This window comes from Mixophyes fleayi, chromosome 5 (assembly GCF_038048845.1).
Source record: "Mixophyes fleayi isolate aMixFle1 chromosome 5, aMixFle1.hap1, whole genome shotgun sequence".
Taxonomy (NCBI): Eukaryota; Metazoa; Chordata; class Amphibia; order Anura; family Limnodynastidae; genus Mixophyes; species Mixophyes fleayi.
The window spans coordinates 108889912-108911212 of NC_134406.1; the positions used below are offsets into that span (position 1 = coordinate 108889912).

At 39.8% G+C, this 21301-nt stretch overlaps 1 protein-coding gene across 1 annotated transcript in view; it reads left to right on the plus strand.

Annotated features, from left to right (window-relative positions):
* The window catches only part of ADCY1 (adenylate cyclase 1), a 255805-nt gene that overhangs the window by 225026 nt on the left and 9478 nt on the right, over nt 1–21301 (plus strand). Inside the window, exons 10-14 of the mRNA XM_075212665.1 lie at nt 3141–3238; nt 4875–4959; nt 5988–6077; nt 7587–7846; nt 13759–13885. Of these exons, the coding sequence (XP_075068766.1) occupies nt 3141–3238; nt 4875–4959; nt 5988–6077; nt 7587–7846; nt 13759–13885 (660 nt within the window). The remainder of the gene's footprint in view (nt 1–3140; nt 3239–4874; nt 4960–5987; nt 6078–7586; nt 7847–13758; nt 13886–21301) is intronic.

A 21301-nucleotide genomic window follows, 5' to 3' on the forward strand; every position in this document is an offset into this window, starting at 1 on the left:
GGATGGTAGACAGGAGTTAGGCAGCAGTCTGGTATTCTTTGGTGAACTGGTGGGTTTTAAGGGAGCATTTGAAGCATTGATGCATTGGCTGGGGAAAAGTTTGAAATGTAAAGGGAATGAGGACATCCCATAAATGGGGAGCAGCACATGAAAGTCTTGAAGGTAGCAGATGGACAGTTGGAGCTCCATGAAAGGAGAGAGGGGTAGAGGTTGGGCGAGAACAGGCAGAGCTGGATATCATTGTCTACAGGTAGTACTGTAGACAGAAGGAGCTGATTTGCTCATTGAGAGAGGAGGTTTAGAGTGAGAAGAGTAGGGGTCCAAGGATGGAGACTTGAGAGACCCCAATGGGAAGTGGGAGAGGAGGGCAGGAGAAGGTGAATGTAGAGAGGAAGGATCGGTTCAAGAGATAACAGGTGAACCTAGAGAGGACAGTGGCATGAAGGCCAAGGCAGGAAAGGATGTGTAGTAGAAGTATGTGGTCCACAGTGTTAAGGCAGAGGAGGGAGTTGAAGGTGACAAAGAGATGCCAGGCATTTGAGGACTGGGAGGAAATGACAGACTTAAAGAAGGATTTTTTGTCAGAGGAGAGGGCACAATTGTAGGAGAGAATGTATTTAACGTGAAGGAAGTCAGCATTCAGTGTAAGAACATTGTTCTGTGGTTGGGGTTTGGAGTGCTAAAAGCTCCCCAAGTTGGATGGGGTATCAGAGCCAAGGGCAGAGGTCAAAGTACTATTGTACAAGGTGACAGTCTGGTAAGGGCAGGCCAAGAAGTTAATAGGAGAGACAAGTGTTTCAGGCGAGGAACACCAATCAGGGTCTAGGGATTGGGCAAGGCAGTGGGTTTTTGGGGAGGATGTAAATTCTCTCCATCACCTTATTATGCACGTCTAGTTGCTATCCAATAACGATTGTCGAATTGCCGATATGTGGTTCCAAAGCACAATGTGATTTATTAGCCAAAAGTAGCAGAATAACAAGTCAGAATAAAATAAGAAGAGCTGTTACTTATCGCAGGCGCTCTGGATCCAGTGTACAGTCATTCAGGTCTTGAGGCTGTTGTCAAGTAGACTGACTACTGGGTCCAGAGCCCCTGCTTATATACAGTCAGTGAATACTGTAAAACAATGCAGATGATGTGGCTTACTTCTATTGGTCCAGGCTTCAGGAAGGTCCAGTGTACTGCAGGTCATAGGCCAGTTCAAACCAAAATATCCAAAGGTGGGGGTCATCTCTCCAGGGGATGCACTCCGATTTTCCCACCAAGAATCCAGTTTAAACTAGTCTATTTACATTACACAGGCAGTATCATTTTAAACATTTATTTCCTAACATCGCTAACTAGATTATGCAATGTGCGATCCCTTCAGCGAATGAACCGAATGAATAGGGGATTAAAATGATACTAAACATGACATATATTCCTGCAACCTGAACCCTTGATTTCAATAAAATGTATATAACTTATGATATTACACATAAATACTGCTACATTTCAACATAAATAACTAGGTGTTGCAACTACAATTAATGTGTACTAATTACAAATGTGTATGTTCGTGTGAACGCGTGTAAATGTGTAAACTTGTTATTTGCCACGTGTTGCGGCTGGATACGCTTCCCCACACTGTAGCGTGCTCTACACATAATTTTCGGACAAAGACAACAAAGTTTGCTAGATATTAATTGAAATGACTTTATCCAATTTGCTGACTTCGACAACCTCTTCCAAAGAAAGAGGTGAGGGAGAGAAGTTTGGAGGCTACTGCAACAGAATATGCAATATGTTGTTCAGTTTGCCGCACAATACCAATTGTGACCTTAATTGTATTTTCACCACCAACACCTTTGTCTAGTCAAATAAATATCACAATAGATAGTTTAACTTTTTATGGAGTACATAATTTGGACCATTAACTGTCTGTTCATCATCACCAAGTCTATTACATATTGCAATAGGTGGTTGAAATTATCGTCATATACTTTTTATAAACGAACTTATAAACATTTGACAATTTGACATTTACAGGAAGAAGAGTAAAACAAACAGCCCAGTAACATTGCTGCCTTCGCATTCACATTGGTCACACCAGTGTCGGACTGGGGCATGAAGGGCCCACCGGGGAATGCAACACTACTGGCCCACCAAAGGGGGTGTGGTCAGCTATCATAGAGGCGGAACCAGACACTAGAGGGGGAGTGGTCAGTCCACGAAGGACAGCTAGCACCATAGTGTAGTATGCACAGAATGCAGTGTGTGTATAAAGAGTACACAGTGTTGACCTGCCCCTTAGATTGGGCAGAACAGTCACCAAAAATCAGGATTGTCCCACTAGACCAAGATTGTCTAACCTGTGACACTCCAGGTGTTGTGAAACTACATACCCCAGCATACTTTGCCAATATATAGAAACTTATTGCTGGAAGGGTATGCTGGGACTTATAGTTTCACAACACCTGGAGTACCACAGGTTAGCCAAGCCTGCACTAGACTCAGATCATTTGACAGACTGTCCTACCTGTTGTTGTCATCACTTTTAACACCTGTGGCTGCTGGCTTCTTTAGTTGCAGCTTGTCTGGATCCTGGAATGTTGAGGGCCCTATTTGGAAAAAATAATGGGTACATTTAGAAATGTCAACCATCCCTGCCATTAAATAAACATCACCCACATTCAATTATAGACCCAAACCAACTCAGCATTAAAGGTCCCATCACCCCCTCCCTATAGTGTTCTCTGTGCAGCCCCCCCTCAATATAGTTTAGCATAGGCAGCCCCCCTATAGTTTAGTATAGATAGGCAGCCCCACTATGCCACATAGTAGTGCCGCTGGGCCAGTCCGACACAGGGTCACACCAGAGATAACATGATGGTTCTAGGCATGGAATTACATAGCTCTACAGGAGCTTGTAAAAACATGTTGTAACCAGTGAATTTCCAGTTAATTTACGGAACCTAAAATGTAAAGGGCAAAACTATTTTCTTACCTCTAATGTGGAATGCGAATTATATTAAAATCCCTGGAAATTCACACCTGAACTAGCTTCATTGTGATTTCCTTCCTATTACTTGTTTTCTTGTGCAATGTAGCAAAAATAATCAGCGTTTCTTGTACTCTGTATTTTTCTTTTCCAACAGTATCACCAGCTTCATGATGAATATTTCACCAGTGCAGTCGTTCTTTCATTAATTTTAGCTGCCTTATTTGGCCTTGTCTACCTTTTAATAATTCCACAGTAAGTATCCTTGATAAAAAAAAATAATTCTAACATGTTTTCTTTTTACCATATATCTTTACAATCTAAAAAAAGTTGAAATCCAAGTTTGGACAACCCTCCTTCTATCTCAGCTGAACCTAGATGTATCAAACATATCTTGAATTTGGAAGCTCGATTGTACTGAACCTTGCAAAGAAGACCCATAGGGTGAACAGAATTTCTCCATTACACTCTTAGGAGCATATTCAATTCTCGCCGAAAATCTCACGGTCTGTGCACGATTACCATTATTACGGTAATCGTGCGTGGAAAAACCGTTAATACAGTAATTTTCTCGCTGGATTTCAGCTCGCAGCTCCCTGAGCCGTGAGCTGAAATCCAGCTAACTATTACTGTATTAACGGTAATAGTTTTTCCGCGGCGCGGAAAAAAAACAAATGAATATGCCCCTAAGAGAGAGGACTGGTTGGACTTCCACCTCCTTGTTCCAAATGTTCATGTCAATATAAAATAGGACTGTTCCAGTGTGTTGCTACTACATGCAATCAATTAACTTTTTTCAGACATAATATAATTGAAACTGTAAAAGACAGAGAACACTACACCATAGTGAGCACAAATAGCTGTTACTAATGGAACATTGAATTCTGGCAATGCACGAACATAACCAGCAAACTGTCATCCAAATAATCCATTTATTTTTTACTATGTAATTAACAAAGTTTTGTTGTTTTACTGAACTTGAATAACTGTTTCTTCTTCCTATTATTCATATTTTAATTGCTCAGATATCTGTTTCATTGTGACACATGCACATTAAATCATGCTTACTAATGCTAAGGGAAAAACCTTGCAATTGTGCATTCATGAACACTACAGTGCGCTGGTCATGCTAGAATAGCAGTAATTGAACAGTTCAGTAAGAGGACTTTATGGGCATTTAGGAGCACATTCAGCTAAAGGGTGCTAATTTGCATCTGAACAAACCAGACTTCAGTGCAAGGGATACAAATGCTTTTTTGAATGCAGGCAAAATGCTGCCTACTTTTGCTTTTGTATGTAGTGCACAAATTCTGGCCAGCTTTATTTTTACACTGGCATGTAGAGTTGAGATGGGATGTGCTCCCCTCCCAACTCTACATGTGATTCCACAGTTTAAATTTGACCACCCTCACCCAATGCAGTTCAACATTTTTTGCCAAGGTGCAAAATTCACGTTACAGATGGATTTACCCCTAGCTTAAGGCAAGGCCCTAAATTTGCATTTGAGCTACAACAACATATTTGAAATCCGTTCTTTTATGGCCGAAATCTAGAATTTTTTGCTTACATCTATGTTTGGTTTTTGTACAAATTTGTTCAGCTCTAAATGAGGCCCAATTTTTTTTTAATCCAAAGTATCTTGATTTTTACATGTTCTCTGAGGTTGATGGGATAACGGAAGTATCCTATTGGTCACTATTGTTAGCTGTATTTTATTTGCCGGAGTTTTCCTCGGTACAGGTCCTCTCTAAGTCATGATAAAATGTTTCATTAAAATAACATACTTTAACATCTAACATTGTTCTACTGTTACTCCTGAATAGAGTTGCATTTATTTGTTTGCCTAATTAGAGGTATTACAGATATTAATGTTTTATTTTATCTTCTTCAGAAGCACTATTGTCCTTGTCCTCCTGGTGCTCTGCATATGCTTCCTAGTGGCTTGTATTATGTACCTACATGTCACACGAGTGCAGGTAAATATATTTTTACAAAGTGCATAAATCTGCCTGCTCTTGAGATGAGATTGGACGTTTTGTGAGTCCTACACGCGTGAAAAATATGAGCTGTACATACCTCCATGTTTTCTCAGTATCAAGCTTGCAAAGCTACCATATTTTGTCCACCTGCTTGTGCCTGTTGGGTGCTGTCACGATACTCAAGGTGGAAAAGGACCGTTCTAGGATTCCACTCGCTGAATGTCCCCTCACCTTTTGCTAAGTGATTACACATCCAAGGCAAATCCCTGATGAGGATCAAGGGACCTGGGACCATGGGTACCCGAACGTGGTTAGGAACATACACTCAGATAGTCAATGTGATTAAAAAAGTGTTTATTCAGTCATCATGATATTCACCATCAAATATATACACTGTACTTACACTGCCCTCAGAGTACACACAAACACATGCACACACAAGTGACTTTACTGGTAACCTCTATATACTAATTAATTTTGTACTGTTGTGACTACTAACTTGGCAGTTACTCCTGCATCGGTATGACCCACTATTGGCAGGCACACATTGGCAAGAGAGACATCAACTGGACATTGTCACTTAACTACAGCCATTTTCATCCAACAGAAACCTTGATCCCAAGTCTCCACCTAAAACGACATTCCTCTCTGCACTTAGGATATTCGTACATCAGGCATCATTCTTACCAACTGCTGAAGCAACAGAACCAAAGCATAACTGTTTTAAACACATGAAATAAAGTAGAAGCAAAACTTTACAGTGCCCACATAGAAAAAAGCCCATTTGACCTTAACCCCTTTAATACTATCTGGGAGAATGGAGGCTCCATATGGGCTTTACCTTAATTTTCAAAGACCAGTCCCTGCCTTTCACCACAGCTGCCTTGAAAAGTACAATATACTCTTACATCCTACAATGACAAATGTTGGTGTAAAGCACAAAAACCAATGCAATGACGTAACAGATGTGCATAAGCAGCTTTTTTTCTTTTTTTGAGCCATAACTTATTTTTATTTTCTTCCAGTGCTTTCCAGGGTGCCTAACAATACAAATACGAACCATTTTATGTATTTTCATAGTAATATTAATATACTCCGTGGCACAAGGATGTGTGGTGAGTAAGGATCACAATTTAAATGTGTAAAATAAAATATATATTATCAAATACAGTATGGCACTTTCTCAAACAAACACACAAAGTAGAGTTGTGAGCATTCACAAATACTTGCTTGATAAATGATAAATATTAATATTATGTCACATTGTAATCAATTAGCAAATACCATAAGTATAGAAAATTAAATGGTTTCTGTTGGGAATTTTTTTTTTTTTAACAACATGGTGTATACCACGCCTGGACAACATATGACTGTCCAGATGTTGTGAAATTACAAGCCCCAGCATGTTTTGCCAGCTGATAGGCAGCCGATAGCTAGTAGAGTATGTTGGGACTTGTAGTTTCACAACACCTTGATAGCGACAGGTTGTCCAGGCCTGGTGTATACAGTGTAAATGTTACTGTCCATAGCAACAGTTGTACAATTCCTTTCATTGTCTGCCAGATTAAAGCAAATATCTTCTTGGTTGATGTAAGTTATAACCTGTTATACTGTTTGCCTCAGACCTCAGTGTTGTCACTAGCTCCTAGTGAATTAATATGCTAAATATCTCCTAAACTGTTGCCCATAAAATCCTTATTGTTGTAATAAATAAGTTATAAAATTAATGGGGCATTGTGACTGCTCTTATATCAAGTGACACATTTCTAATTCAAAATGTACATGTTCATATAATTTGCCAGTATATTGTTGTGCAGATAGACGTGCCTAAACTGTGCAAAAGATGTCTGTCACGTACGCCCAGCCTGCTTCAGAAACAGAAATCTGAAACAGCTGGCTATGACTGGAGTCACCTTAGTCACCTTTTTCTGACACCACAAAGCATTTACTAAGGAGTCCTTGCATTCACCAAAATCACTTATTAATGTTTCACATTTAAATCAATACACAAGTAGCATGAGCCTCCCTTGGCTTGGTAAATTCACAAAGAATCACTGAGAATACGCTAGATTAAATGTATTTATCCGAAAAAATATTTCCAAGGCTTAAGTACAAAGCAGTTAATAACATGACATACAAAATAAGTTGCACAAATAAGTTTCAGAAATAAAATAGGAAATAAAACAAGAGTCACTAAATTACTAGTTTAAGATTTGGCTTGAGAGGAGTACGCTTTAGAAAAGATGGCACATTCCAACCTAGACTGAACCCCCATAGAATGAACAACATTACTTGGTAAGGCAGCTGATTTTAACCTTGCTCACACTTACAAGGTAACATATAAAATACACACGGGCATACATGAAAATTCAGGGGAAAGTAACAATCAGTGATCAGGTACAAAACATAATCACTACAATGTCCCATTGTCACTATCTCCGATCTGGTAGTAATTTTTTTGTCAGTTTGGGTAGTTTACCCATGTTTTACATATTACATAATATTAAATAAGTATCTCAGTGTTGTTTTAAACAAATTTTGCATACATATAATACTGTATTTTTTTAAATGTCCAAACTCAGCTCATCCTCATTATTTCTGATAACAATTATTTGTATTTCCAGGTTGGCTGCATGCCTTGGTCATGGACTGCAAATTCCAGCAGCTCCATTGTGATTATTTCTCTACATGGAGAAAAAAATAAAACCATGGATGAAAGTCCATGTGACACAGCTCATTATGCGTTCTTATCCTGTGTGGTGGGCACCTTAACGTTGGCAATTTTTTTACGCATTTCTTCATTGCCAAAAATGATTTTACTTCTTTTTGTTACTGTTTTATACATAGTAGTTTTGGAACTCAGTGGATACAGAAAAGCCACAGGGTAAGAGTTATTTAACATGTACTGACTGGATATACTTAACCTTGAATGCCTATATATCAGAAAAACTCCATATGTATTTTTTTTTAAGGATTACTCCCCCTCCCTTCAAGTGGCAGTACCATGAGGGTCTCATGCCCCTAAGATAATCAAAACCGCTGACGCTAGTAATGGTTTATTCTCTAGGGCTCGACACTCTGGAGAATGTTTAAATTAATATAACTCCTATTGTATTGTGTCACCAGACATTTTTTTTCATTATCTAACCTGCACTAGACTGTTATATGAAACCTATGAACAATATCAATAAGAATCCATCAGAATGCTTTACATAAAGCAGCTACTAACATTTACATTATATATGTAAACATTTCAGGGACTTACTAAAAATTCTAAAGGAAATACTTTTTCCTATACCAAGCATACTTCCCTTCTTTCAGTATGTATGTATGTATGTCTAATAACCGAGGACAATAGCTTATATTGATTAGCAAATTTACAATGCAATGTCAACAATCTTAAGTTCTGTATGAGAACTTTTGCATAGGTATCGGGCAGGGGCAGGCTGGTCTGGGGGCAGAGGGGCATATGCCCCTCGGGCCAGTCGCATTTGGGGCTACTTTGGGCTGGGTCACTGGCCACCTGCATGTTATTTCCTTTAAAATGTTCCAAATAGGCTGCTGAATCGAGTCTTGCCCCCTGGGTTGAAATTTGTCAGTCATCCCTTGGTATCAGGAATATTAAAAGATCCCCTTATATTGGATATTTAATTTAAGACGTGCTTTTCTGTCTTCCTCTCGATTTTATGTGTTTGGTTGAGTTCGTCAGCTTTAAGTACTGTTCAGAATTTTTTTTAAAAATACAATATACAATATAATGTTTCAAATTATTATTAGTGTTAATGAATACATAAAAGAAAAAAATATTAATACAAGTAGCAGTTCTATGCAATTTTATAAGATAAAAACAAAGGCTTGTAGCAGAAAAGAACCATTATTTTCATATATTTGTATGATTTTTCAGCTTTCCAAATTGCTTTTATTTTTGGGGGGCTAATTATTTTTATTTATAAGTCCTTACAATATGATTTTACCATATTAGAAGAATCAATACATTCATGGCTTTTAGCTAGACCACTTCTAATTGTACATTGGTGCATCATTTACTTAACATCATTGACTTTCAAATCCCAGCTCTGCAACATTTTTGAGCTTAGTGCATTTAGGTGCATAAAGCTGTGGCTTGATGACCTATTACAGCAAACAACAACAGTCTGTAAGCAGTCTGTAAGCTTTAAACAGAAGGACCAATTTAAAGTCTTGTAAAGGAGAATATTTATTTAAGGAATAAGCAATGTGGGATTAGATACTGTCTAAAAGCGTTTTTCACTAACATTAACAAAGTTGTTGTGTCCATTTTAGGTCATAGTCAATAATGAGAGTCAAACATCACAATTAGAATGGACATCATCATTAGTCAAACTGAAAGATCATTATCTCAATAAGTAATATATGTATATATATATATATATATATATATATATATATATATATATATATATATACATATACATATATATATATATATATATATATATATATATTAAATAATTAATAATGATTATTATCATTCATTAGAATAACAAAAATGTGTTGAGAGTTTCAGAAATGAAGAGTGAGGAGCACAGAGTAACAAGCTATGAGTGCCAAGCAAATAGTGGATAAGGGGCGACAGATAATAGCTAATAATGATGTTTGGATAATTAATGACAAGGAGGTTATATATATATATATATATATATATATATATATAGATATATTTATATATATATATATATATATATATATATATATATATCTATAATATAAATGTCTAGTGACGTGTGTTAGTCTGTCTGTGTGTGGAAAAAATAAAACCAAGCTGCAGCGCCACCTGCTGGGCGGAGTTATACACTGACCTACTAAATTCTTAGTGTGTGTGTAAAAAAAAATTCAGAAAGGGCTGAAATTTGGTATACTAAGATGTTTTTAATTTGTTAATTTAATTTGTTAATTGTTAAAAGTGTTTATAAAGATTTAAAATATATATATATATATATATTTCTTGAAGGAGAAGTGACAGTTGGGAGTGGTTGGTGGTTGCCGGGGGTGACAGTGGGGAGTGGTTGGTGGTTGAGGCCTGGGCTATGGCCCAAATGCATGACAAGAACCTTTTTAACACCTTAAGTAGCTTGATTTGACTAGAATGCATGAGTATCATGCACGGGTTAACTTGTATGTATATATGAATTCAGGAGTGGCGATAAGGAGAATGTGAGTGATTAGATTTTGGTAGTTTTACACTGACGGCAGTAAAAGAGGGGCAGTACAGTATACCACTGTATGCCAGCCCGTTTCGACACGGATCAGCCACAACATTAACCTACCTGCCAAATATTGTGTAGGACCCCTTGTGCCGTCAAAACAGCTCTGACACATTGAGGCATGCACGCCACAAGACCTTTGAAGGTGTCCTGTGGTTTCTAGCACCAAGCCATTAGCAGCAGATTCCTTAAGTTCTGTAAGTTGCAAGGTGGGGTCTCCAAGGCTCAGACTTTTTTTTCCAGTACATCTCCCATACATGCTTGATCAGATTGAAATCTGGAGAAATTGGAGGCAAAGTCAACACTTTGTACTTTTTGTCATGTTCCTTGAACCATTCCTGAACAATTTTTGCAGTGTGGCAGGGCTGAAAAAGGTCACTTCCATCAGGGAATACCGTTGCCAAGAAGGGATATACATGGTCTGCAACAATGTTTAAGTAGGTGGTAAAGTAACATCAACATAAATGTCAAGACCCGAGGTTTCCCCGCAGAACATTGCCTCCGTCGGCTTGCTTTATTTCCATACTGTATCCTGGTGCAGTCTCTTCTCCACGTATATGATGCACATGTTTCCGACCATCAGCATGATGTAAAAGAAACTGTGATTCATCAAACCAGGCTTCCTTTTTCCATTACTCCATGGTCCAGTTCTGTCGCTCTCGTACCCATTGTTGGCACTTTCGGCGGTGCACAGGGGTTGGCATGGGCACTCTGTACGGTCTGCACCTATGCAGCAAGCTGTGATTCACTGTGTGTTCTGACACCTTTCTATCATAGCCAGCTTTAACTTTTTCAGCAATTTGTACTACAGTAGCTCTTCTATGGGCTTGGACCAGACGGACTAGCTGTCACTGCTCATGTGCATTACTGAGACTTGGGCGCCCGTGACCCTGTCACCGGTTCACCAGTTGTCCTTCTTTGGACCACTTTTCGTAGGTACTAACCACTGCATACTGGGAACACCTCACAAAGACCAGCCGTTTTGGAGATGCTCTGACCCAGTCTTCTAGCCATCACAATTTGGCCCTTGTCAAAGTCACTCAGATCCTTATGCTTGCCCATTTTACCTGCCTCCAATACATCAACTTCAAGAACTGACTGTTCACTTGCTGCCTAATATATCCCACCCACAGGTGCCATTGCAATGAGATATTCAATGTTATTCACTTCACTTGTCTCGTGGCTGATCTGTGTATATATATATATATATATATATATATATATATACAGGGCCGGACTGGGACTAAAAATCAGCCCAGGCATTTAAGGTACACAGGCCCACCTCAGTTCCAGCAGGAATGAAAATATGTGCCTCATTGTGTTGTGGGTGTGGCCAACATGGGGCATTGATACATACATTATAATAATACATTACATTTATCATTTTAGTCAAATACACAGGCCCTACTGTTAGAAGCACACAGCTTTGTCTTCACAGGCAGTACGTTGTGAAGCGGGACATACCTCCCAACTGTCCTTGCAGTCGGACCAAATCCTGACTAAGGGAGACAGTCACCCAAAATCAGGACTGCCCTACCAGATTCAGGACAGTTTGGCAGACTGTCCTGCTCTCTCCTACCTGTCTTGGTCACTTTCACCACTTGTAGCAGATGGTTTCTTTAGCTCAGTTAATTCTTGTCTTGATCCTGGAATATTGGATGCCCTATTTTGAAAAAAAAAAAATGGGTACATGAGATTTAGAAAACTCCAACCAGCCCCAATGTTAAAACAATAGCACTCATGTTTTATAATTAGGCCTCCCTCCAGTACCCACAATAAAAATATTCACATTTAATAATTAGACCTATTTACCTCCAACCAGCCCCAACATTAAATTAACAGTATACCCATTTACTCAAGACATATTTCCCTCCCTCCAAACATTCTCAGCAATAAATTAAATAGCATCAAAATGTAATAAATATAGCCATTTTCCACAACCATCCCTGACAATAAATAATTCATAGTCACATTTAATAAATAGCCCTCCTCCCCAAAATCAGCCCCATATTCAACGGATAGCCCTAAACCACCGCAGCATTAAATTAAAGGTTCCTTCACCTCACCTTAAATATTTAGCCCCCACCTACACTCCACCATTAAATAGCATACCTCCCACACTATATTAAGATCCTCACTTCCCTCACATATTATATTAAAATAATGCACATGCGCACACACACTCACACACTATATGAACATGTACAAAAGCACACTATAGTAACATGGGGCCACACAGCCACACTATTAGCCACACAGACATGCTATTAGCCACACAGCCACACTATTAGCCACACAGACACGCTATTAGCCACACAGGCACACTAATAGCCCCACACACACTATTTGCCACACAGTCACACTAATAGCCCCACACACTATTTGCCACACAGTCACACTAATAGCCCCGCACACACTATTTGCCACAGTCACACTAATAGCCCCACACACACTATTTTCCACACAGTCACACTAATAGCCCCACATACACTATTTTCCACACAGTCACACTAATAGCCCCACACACACTATTTGCCTCACAGTCACACTAATGGCCCCACACACACTATTTGCCACACAGTCACACTAATAGCCCCACACACACTATTTGCCACACAGTCACACTAATAGCCCCACACACACTATTTTCCACACAGTGACATTAATAGCCCCACACATACTATTTTCCACACAGTCACACTAATAGCCCCACATACACTATTTTCCACACAGTCACACTAATAGCCCCACACACATTATTTGCCACACAGTCACACTAATAGCCCCACACACACTATTTGCCACACAGTCACACTAATAGCCCCACACACACTATTTGCTACACATACATACACACATACATACATACATACATACATACATACAGCCACACACACACAGACACTTACAGACACTTACACTTACCTTTGGACATCCAGCAGCAGCACTCTGCGCGCTGCTCGGCGGACGGAGATCAATGACTGCCGCCTATGCGAGCAATCACATGGGACAACACCACGTGATAGGTGCCGTCCCATGTGATTGCTCGCATAGGCGGCAGTCATTGATTCTCCGTCCGCCGAGTAGCGCGCAGAGTGCTGCTGCTCGGCGGGCATATAGACCGGCCCATCTGGCCATCGGCCCTTCTGGCATTTGCCAGAAGTGCCAGATGGCCAGTCCGGCCCTGTATATATATATATATATATATATATATATATATATGTATATTTATATAAAATTGTTGTTGCAACTGTGGCTCAGACTTGAGATTGGGTAATAGGGCAAGCTTTAGTATGGAGATGGGCTTTCAGGGGGTGTTTAAAGATTTTAACTGCATACAGTCTGATGAATGATGATATCCAGTCTGAGTTTGTGGTTTCACTGAATTATGATGACGTATAATTGATATTGTAAGCTTGTTATAAACCTGTCAATAAGTGAGATGCATATAGTGATATGTTATGTTTTTTTTTCCACATTTTAAATTATAATGTGTCCATGCTTTTGTCATAGATGTTTACTACACATTTGTCTGTTCTATATTTTTTTAAAGGAGGGGCTCATTTTATATGCGAGGTTATGAACCCATTCTAGCCATTTTGCTGTTTTCCTGTGCTCTGGCACTACACTCTAGACAGGTGGACTTGAAATTACGTCTGGACTACCTCTGGGCTGTGCAGGTAATACCTACTTTAATATCTTGCGTTAACTGCAGAGATGTTGACTTGATTTCATCTGGGTGATATTTGTCCACTCTTGAATTTAGCAGTGGCTTTCTCACTGAATATTTCTGTGCTTAATTAATTATATGAAATATGTATTTTATATCAATTATTTTTTATTTTCCCAGGTTAATCCAGTTTAAAAAAAATCAGTGTTCAGTTCAGGAGCAGACAGATCTCCCAGCAGACACATATTTTTGCAACTGAATTTATGGCTTGAAAATTTCTTTCTGTGTTTTTTCCCCTTTTCACCAAATTGAAGAGGGAGGAGTTTAGGTTTTTACAATTATTATACTGTTATTCCTGAGCCATTTCTTGCTCATTCCTATTGTGCAAGTAGTGAATGAAATTCAACCCTTGCAATGGGCCATCTGCATTTTATTCCTTTAAAATGTTCCTAATAGGCTGCTGAGTTGAGTCTTTCTCCCCAGGCTAAACTTTGCCAACCTCCACTGGTGCTGCCCCATATAGACTATAGAATACAGGACAGCAGCTCCCCTTTCTCATTTATTTGTGCAATATAATCTATAGGATGGGATTAAGAGAGCATTTTTGCTTGCACTGAACTTCAATACAATGAGTAGTATACTCATAAAACTGGGACATATTAATGAATAACTGTACTGTGTATTTAGAATCCAGTAGGACAGTATTTATCATTATATATCATTAGTCGTTGGGATATGAGTAAGCATTTTTATTGTTCCAATGTCTAGACTATTGATTTATTGTTGTATATTTATTATTAACCATTTTTATGTATCTGCTTAATTAACACTAATATATCCCTATTCTCTCTAGTGTTCTTAAACTAGTATTACATTTCTGACTCCAATACAGGACATGTATTTTTTATTACATTTAGCCACTGTTCAAATGAGTGTATAAATCACAATACAGAATGCATTCTTTATGCTGTATTTTTCCTCGTGTGCTTCAAGCTTGTGGTTTGTAGATGAATAGCAAGACTTGGCGTGATTCAACTGTATGGTTCATATTGACTGTGATAAAATATATGGAATAGCCTAAAGTGTTAGTTAAGGAACTGGGCTCTAAGCTGAATGAAAATACCCTCCAGGGCCTGGAATACAGACATAGTTTAAGAAGATAAAACCTGTCTAAATGTAAAGTATTAGTGTAACCAGGAATGTTTTGATTCCCTGAAGCATTTGTCTCATTCTTCATGGGGTGCAATTCCTATTAGGGTCGGACCTAAGAAGAAGGTGATCTGCTAGACTAGTGAAGTCATTTTTGGGACAGTTACCATGCACTCATCCTAGATGCAAAAACTAGTGTTGAAAAACAGGGAGGTAAAGAGTAGGATTATGGCAGATGAGAGATCCCTCTGCTGGAATGAAATATAGAAAAAAAAGACTGAATTGAAGGGAGGAAAATTGAAGACGGGGTAAGAGGATTTTTGTACTACCAAAGAAAATACAAGATAACTGTACAGTAAAGAAGGAAACATCAGAAACTGCTTTATAACCAGATTGAGTTGATTGAATGTTATTGGTGTCTGTAAATGTACACAGTTAAACCAGTCTGAGATTTTGAAATACTCTCCTAAACCTTGTAAGTTCTACCACTTGCATGGTGTAGCACATCTCTGTAATGCATTGCTAGACTGAGATACCATAGTAGATCTCTAAAGTTTCAGAATGACTGTTAAAGGTGTCTGAGATTTTGTATATAAAATAAACTATAGTAAGTGCATGTTGTGAGGATACTGCGGCGATGATACACTCTTTTGCTCTGCCGGCTGACTGGTTTGCCTGATCTCAGCCTTACATTGTGACCTGGCTTTCCCAGGTACCTCTTCCCTAGGACGAAATCATCGAAGCAATCAGTGTGTGTGGCCAGATCACTTCTTGTATAAATGTATTTCTCTTATTAGAGCAGCATTCCTGGTATAATATTGTAAATGCAGGGTGCAATTTTTTCACAAATATTTTTGATAGAGCATATTTCTTCAGATGGGAAATCCATGTTAATTTAACAGTTGTGCTGAGACCAGTGTTACTTTTGTCAGCAGGAGGTCATCCTCCTTTGTATCCTATGTATTAGAAAGATAAGGAAACTTTCTTTTCATAATAAAACAGTAGGTAATTTGAGAAATCACAGGCTGCTGTAAAATTGTATTTACATCCAAATTTTGAAAACGTATTAATTTTTTTACTACCTACTGATACATTAATAAATATGAATACATGATTTAACGCAACAGACTTAGCGATGCCAGTCTTAAGAGGGGGCTGGATTACACCTCTTCCTACCTGGGTGTATAAACTGTATAAAATGGGTCAGCATAGCCCACGTAGCTCTTCCGATCACCATCTGTGATCGGAAGAGGGATGAAGGGATGTTCTTCTTACACAATTTTTCTGACTTTCTTACTCACTGTCAGTAACTGACTGTTACTGACCACTTCTACTTGTGCCACCTTGCCACCAGACACTTGCCGACTGCTAATGCCAACTGTGCAATAGTTGTAGGAAAATCTCTCTGAGACCACTAGGTTAATTCATGGTACCTAGAACTGCTTACTTCTGGGCAGCCGGTATAGCTCCTTCAGCGCCTCTTTGCTGTTGGCTGGCTAATACCTCCTGACAGCTTACTATGGATCAGGACTGCTGGGTAGCGGGAAGACACAGAGATGCTGGGTTTTCCCCCTGTCCACAAGTTGGCAGGGATAAAGCGGCTCTGCCTCCTCCCCTTCCCTGGTGTCAGAGAGTCTATGGCGGGAGATTTGCCTATAAATCACCCACCTAACACCTAGCGCACATGTCTACTTCCTGGAGTGATGTGTTGTTTTTTTCCAACGCATTTCATCACGTGACCGTGATAACATGGACCAAACCTTAATAACATGGAACAACTGAAGTGGAACAAGCATTATATAAAATCCAGCCCCAATGATAGCCCTGAGGAAGTCACGGTCACGTCGGTGCGCTCACTCTTGGATTCTAACACAGACCAGCGCTGCACCTTCTACTACTCAAAGACAAGTGTGTGGGCAGGGCTTATCACTCTGTACTTTTGCCAAACTCAAGGGGAGGTTGCTCTCCTCATAAGGAAAAATTTGTGCTTCTCGTTAGAACAGTTACAATTGTACCCTTACAGTATATTTGTATTTATACAGGCAATAATTAAGTCTTCTCCGATAATAATTCTCACTATATACATTCTGCCCCCATATGGTGCTGAGGTGCTTGGAAAAGCAGTGTCCTTCTTTCTCAATCCCTGACACCCCAGTCATTTGTATGGGTGACTTTAATAATGTGTTAGTCCCCACCCTTGATAAATGGAGAGAATCATCTGAACAAACTCATGTACGCCCCCCTGTGTTATCCAGGTTCTTGCACTAGATGGGACTTGTTGATGTTTGGAGAGCTCGTCATCCAGACAAGTTACAATTCTCTTTCTAATCCATTAATCACAACTTCCTCTTTCATATAGATTGTTTCCTTTTTTTTGCCTAGGCTGATGCCCCTTGTATCTACAAATGAATATTTGCCATGAGGCATCTCTGATCACTCTCCAGTACTGGCCCAGGTTGACATAGCAACAGATTAGGGAATATGCTTCTAAAAACTACATTCAATCTGGCTACAGCCGATGGCTGGCGGTGCTAAACTCATCTCCTTATGGGAGAGTTACTTTGGGGATAATTGCCATGGTAACCCAGCTCTTTTATGGGACGCCTTCAAGGCCTTTTTGAGGGGAACACCTATTAAAAAGGTAGCTGACACTTAAAGATTTAACCGGCGCCGGGAATTAGAATTGGAACAATCCTGTAGACACTTAAGAGTCAATGTATGTCTGATTTCCAGACACCTGGAGGATAGGGTTCGTTCAAAACGGAGACTGTTTGCCAAACACTCTCAGTACTCAGGGGCGGATATGGGTGGTAGCTACCTGGCCTGGGAGGAGGGGGCTAACATGGCGGTTACTGCCATCCTAGATGCTACTGGGGAGAAACACTTTACAGGTATGGGTATTGCCATCACTTTTCTGAATTACTATAGGGAGCTGTATGATCTAAGGTGTGTTTTACAGATACACAGCTCTATATGTATTTGGTTTCTATTAGTCTCCCCAGCCTGCCCAGTGATTCAGTTACACTTGTCTTTTGGATACTCTTCTTACACTGGAAGAAGTGAATTTGGCAATCACTTCCTTTCAAAACTGTAAAGCTCCGGGTATAAATGGTATCCCAAAAGAATTATACAAAAAATTGAATACGTTTTTTGTCCCACAAATCCACGCTCGCTATACTAGATTACTGGACTCTATGCCTTCCTCAATGTCTCAGGCTTTTATTGTTGTTGTACCCTAGCCCAGGAAAGACCCTTTACACCCTGACACCTATCGTCTAATTTCGTTGCAGGGGACTGATGTTAAAATCCTTGCTAAAATTTTGGCTTTCCAGCTTAACTCAGTCATTACTCAAATTATACACCCAGGACCAGACAGGATTCATTCTGGGCAAAGTGACTACCACAAACCTGCGTTGCTTATATATGCACTTACAGATGGAACACATCTCTGAGTTGGAAGCTGCAGTGGTATTCCTTGATGCCGCCAAGGCCTTCAACTCAGTGGAGTAGGTCTATCTCTGGGAGGTGATGCGTAGGTTTGGCTTCAGCCCTGTATGTATTCACTGGGTTCAGGTGTTATACCTCGCCCCTGCGGCGCGGGTGTGTGTGAATGGTTACACTTCAGCACAGTTTGATCTGGGGAGGGGTACCTGACAGGGTTGCCCTTTGCCCCGGCGTTAGATCCATTCTCATGTTGGTATATGGGGCCTCCCTGCTGGTGGGGCCACAGATACTATAGCCTTATATGCGGACGACATGCTGTTGTTTCTTTCAGATGCAGTTGAGTCCCTGACAATCTTTTAGAGACGGTTAACAACTTTGGCCAATATTCTGGTCCAAAAATAAACTAAGATAAGTCCAACATTTTTCGAGTCCATGGCACTCTCCTCTCTCTTTCACACTCCTCAAATTGGTGATGCGCTTCAAGTACCTCGGTATCTGGATCAACCCCAAAGCAACAGACTATGTAAAATTAAACATTTATCCCATAACTGAAGACTTCAAACTTAGATCTCACATGTGGAAATGGCTTCTGTTAACTCTGACAGGGAAAATTAATCTCTTTAAGATGATTATGCAACACAAATAACTTTATGCACTACAACATTTACCTGTCTACATCCCCAACACTATATTCCACCTCAATAGCTCCCTTCTTTCCTCCTTTATCTGGAGTGATAGGCGAGCCATAATAAAATATGCACTCTTTTTAAATCTAAGTCCGCTGGCGTTCTGGCACTAACTAATCTTAAGCTTTACTATCTGGCAGCTCAATTATGTCATCTAATTGAGTTATGTGCATTTATAAAGACAGTGCCCTGTTCGGTTTCCTTGGTGAGGGGGCAGGGCCTGAGTTTACCCCACTGCATGTGCTACTGATGGGTATGTCGTCCAGGTTGGATCCCCCCCATATTCACACAGACAATTAAGGTGTGGAATATGGCTAACAAGTTTCTTCATGGTGAGTGTTTTGACCAGGATACTCCGATTTGGCATAATGTTATATTATTTTAGCTGAATACATTTCTGGTGCCGACTTGGAGTGTCTGTGTTTAGTCATCTCTACGATGAGGGGATGTTTAGTTCTTTTGCCCAGCTCCAAAGGGACTTTAATATACCTCATACTGCATTTTGCCAGTATTTGCAGCTCAGACATACTACACAATCCCAATTTGGTGATTCTCCTCGCATGCTTTTAGTCTCTCCCATCAGAGTGCTTTTGGGAAGAATGCGCAGATGCAGAGTCATCTCCATGGTATACACCGAGCTCAATTATCACTCCGCAATTAACAGTTTGTTACCCCATAAGGCAAATGGGAATCTGATCTGGGAATACTCTTGGAGCAGGAATGGAGCCACATTTTGAAAACCATACGGAACGCTACCTCGAGTATTCATTTCCAAAAGATATACCTTTACATACTGCATAGAGTATATGATACCCCAAGCTCTTTGGCTAATATTGAGGGGAAGCCTAATACTGAATGCCCTAAATGTGGATTGTCGGGTTTCAACTTCTGGCACCTGCTGTGAGAGTGCTGGGGGGTGCATACTTTCTGGACGAGGGTGTGGGCTTGTACTGGAGATACGGTACCCGGGATTCCCCCTTTGACTCCCAAAATATGTTTGTTTGGTATCTCCTTGGAACACTTAGATAGACATCTCTACCAATATACTTTTATCCTTACCACCCTGGCCAAAGATATCATAGTTGGCATGCAGTGGAATACCCAGATCTTTATAAATGGAAATCCTTGGTAAATGATACTATGAACCATGAATCTCCCCCTCTCACTCCCCCCCCCCCCCCCACTCTGATGCATTCTAGTTCTGGACACAGGACACCCGCTCCACCTCTGCTCCTCACTAAACAATGAGGACTGTTTTACTAACCACAATCTGTTTATTACATGTGATGCCGACTCTCTGCATATACTAAATTACTCTGACTGTGCATAGTTTTGTCATTGTGACTGAACAGTGTAACTTAATTGATGTGATATTGATAACCTTGTAATGCTTCCCCTGCTAAAACGGTCAAGTTTTTTCTTTTTGTTTGTTTATGTGTGTATTGCTATTTACTCGACTGGAGTAAATTTGTTGTGTATGTCTTGAAAACTTCAATAAAAAACTACCTGATTTAAAAAAAAAAATTGAAGACGGGAGAAGAGGAAATTCCAAGGTCAGTGTGGGTGGGTTCCAGTCTTAGCTGTGGTTTTTTTAATGGGAAACCACTCCTCATCGTTTAGCAACATCCCAAGTTCTTATGCAATTCTAGCAGGAGTGGTTCAGGTGTTAAGTGAGAGTGGTATAATATATCTTCCATTTTATTCACTATTACATAGCTGACTATGGCTAGGTACACACTTTTTTGTTCAATCATCATGCAAAACAGCCGACATACGACTGTTCAGATGTCGGCTTAGTGAGTATAATTACACAATGGTCGAAAGTCACTACAAAGTGCAGATTGTCTGTTCATTTGGCTGATTGTACTGTTTAATAATCCTATTCCAATTACTTTGTGATCATGTAATGTGTATAAATTTCTGATCGATCTACGGCCACCTGCCAATAGTTCCTCAAGCTCTGACTGGTTTGGGGGCATGGGTCTCTCCTCTGGAACCACTCTTTGGTCCAACAAGACCGATCCTTTCTCCTTCTTGCCCTTCAGGTCTGTACTTACAGACTTCTTGTCATAGCAAGTAGCAAAAGAGCAGTGGCTTGCTGTTCTTCAACGGTATCCATAATAGTAATAGAATTTGTTGCTGTGTGG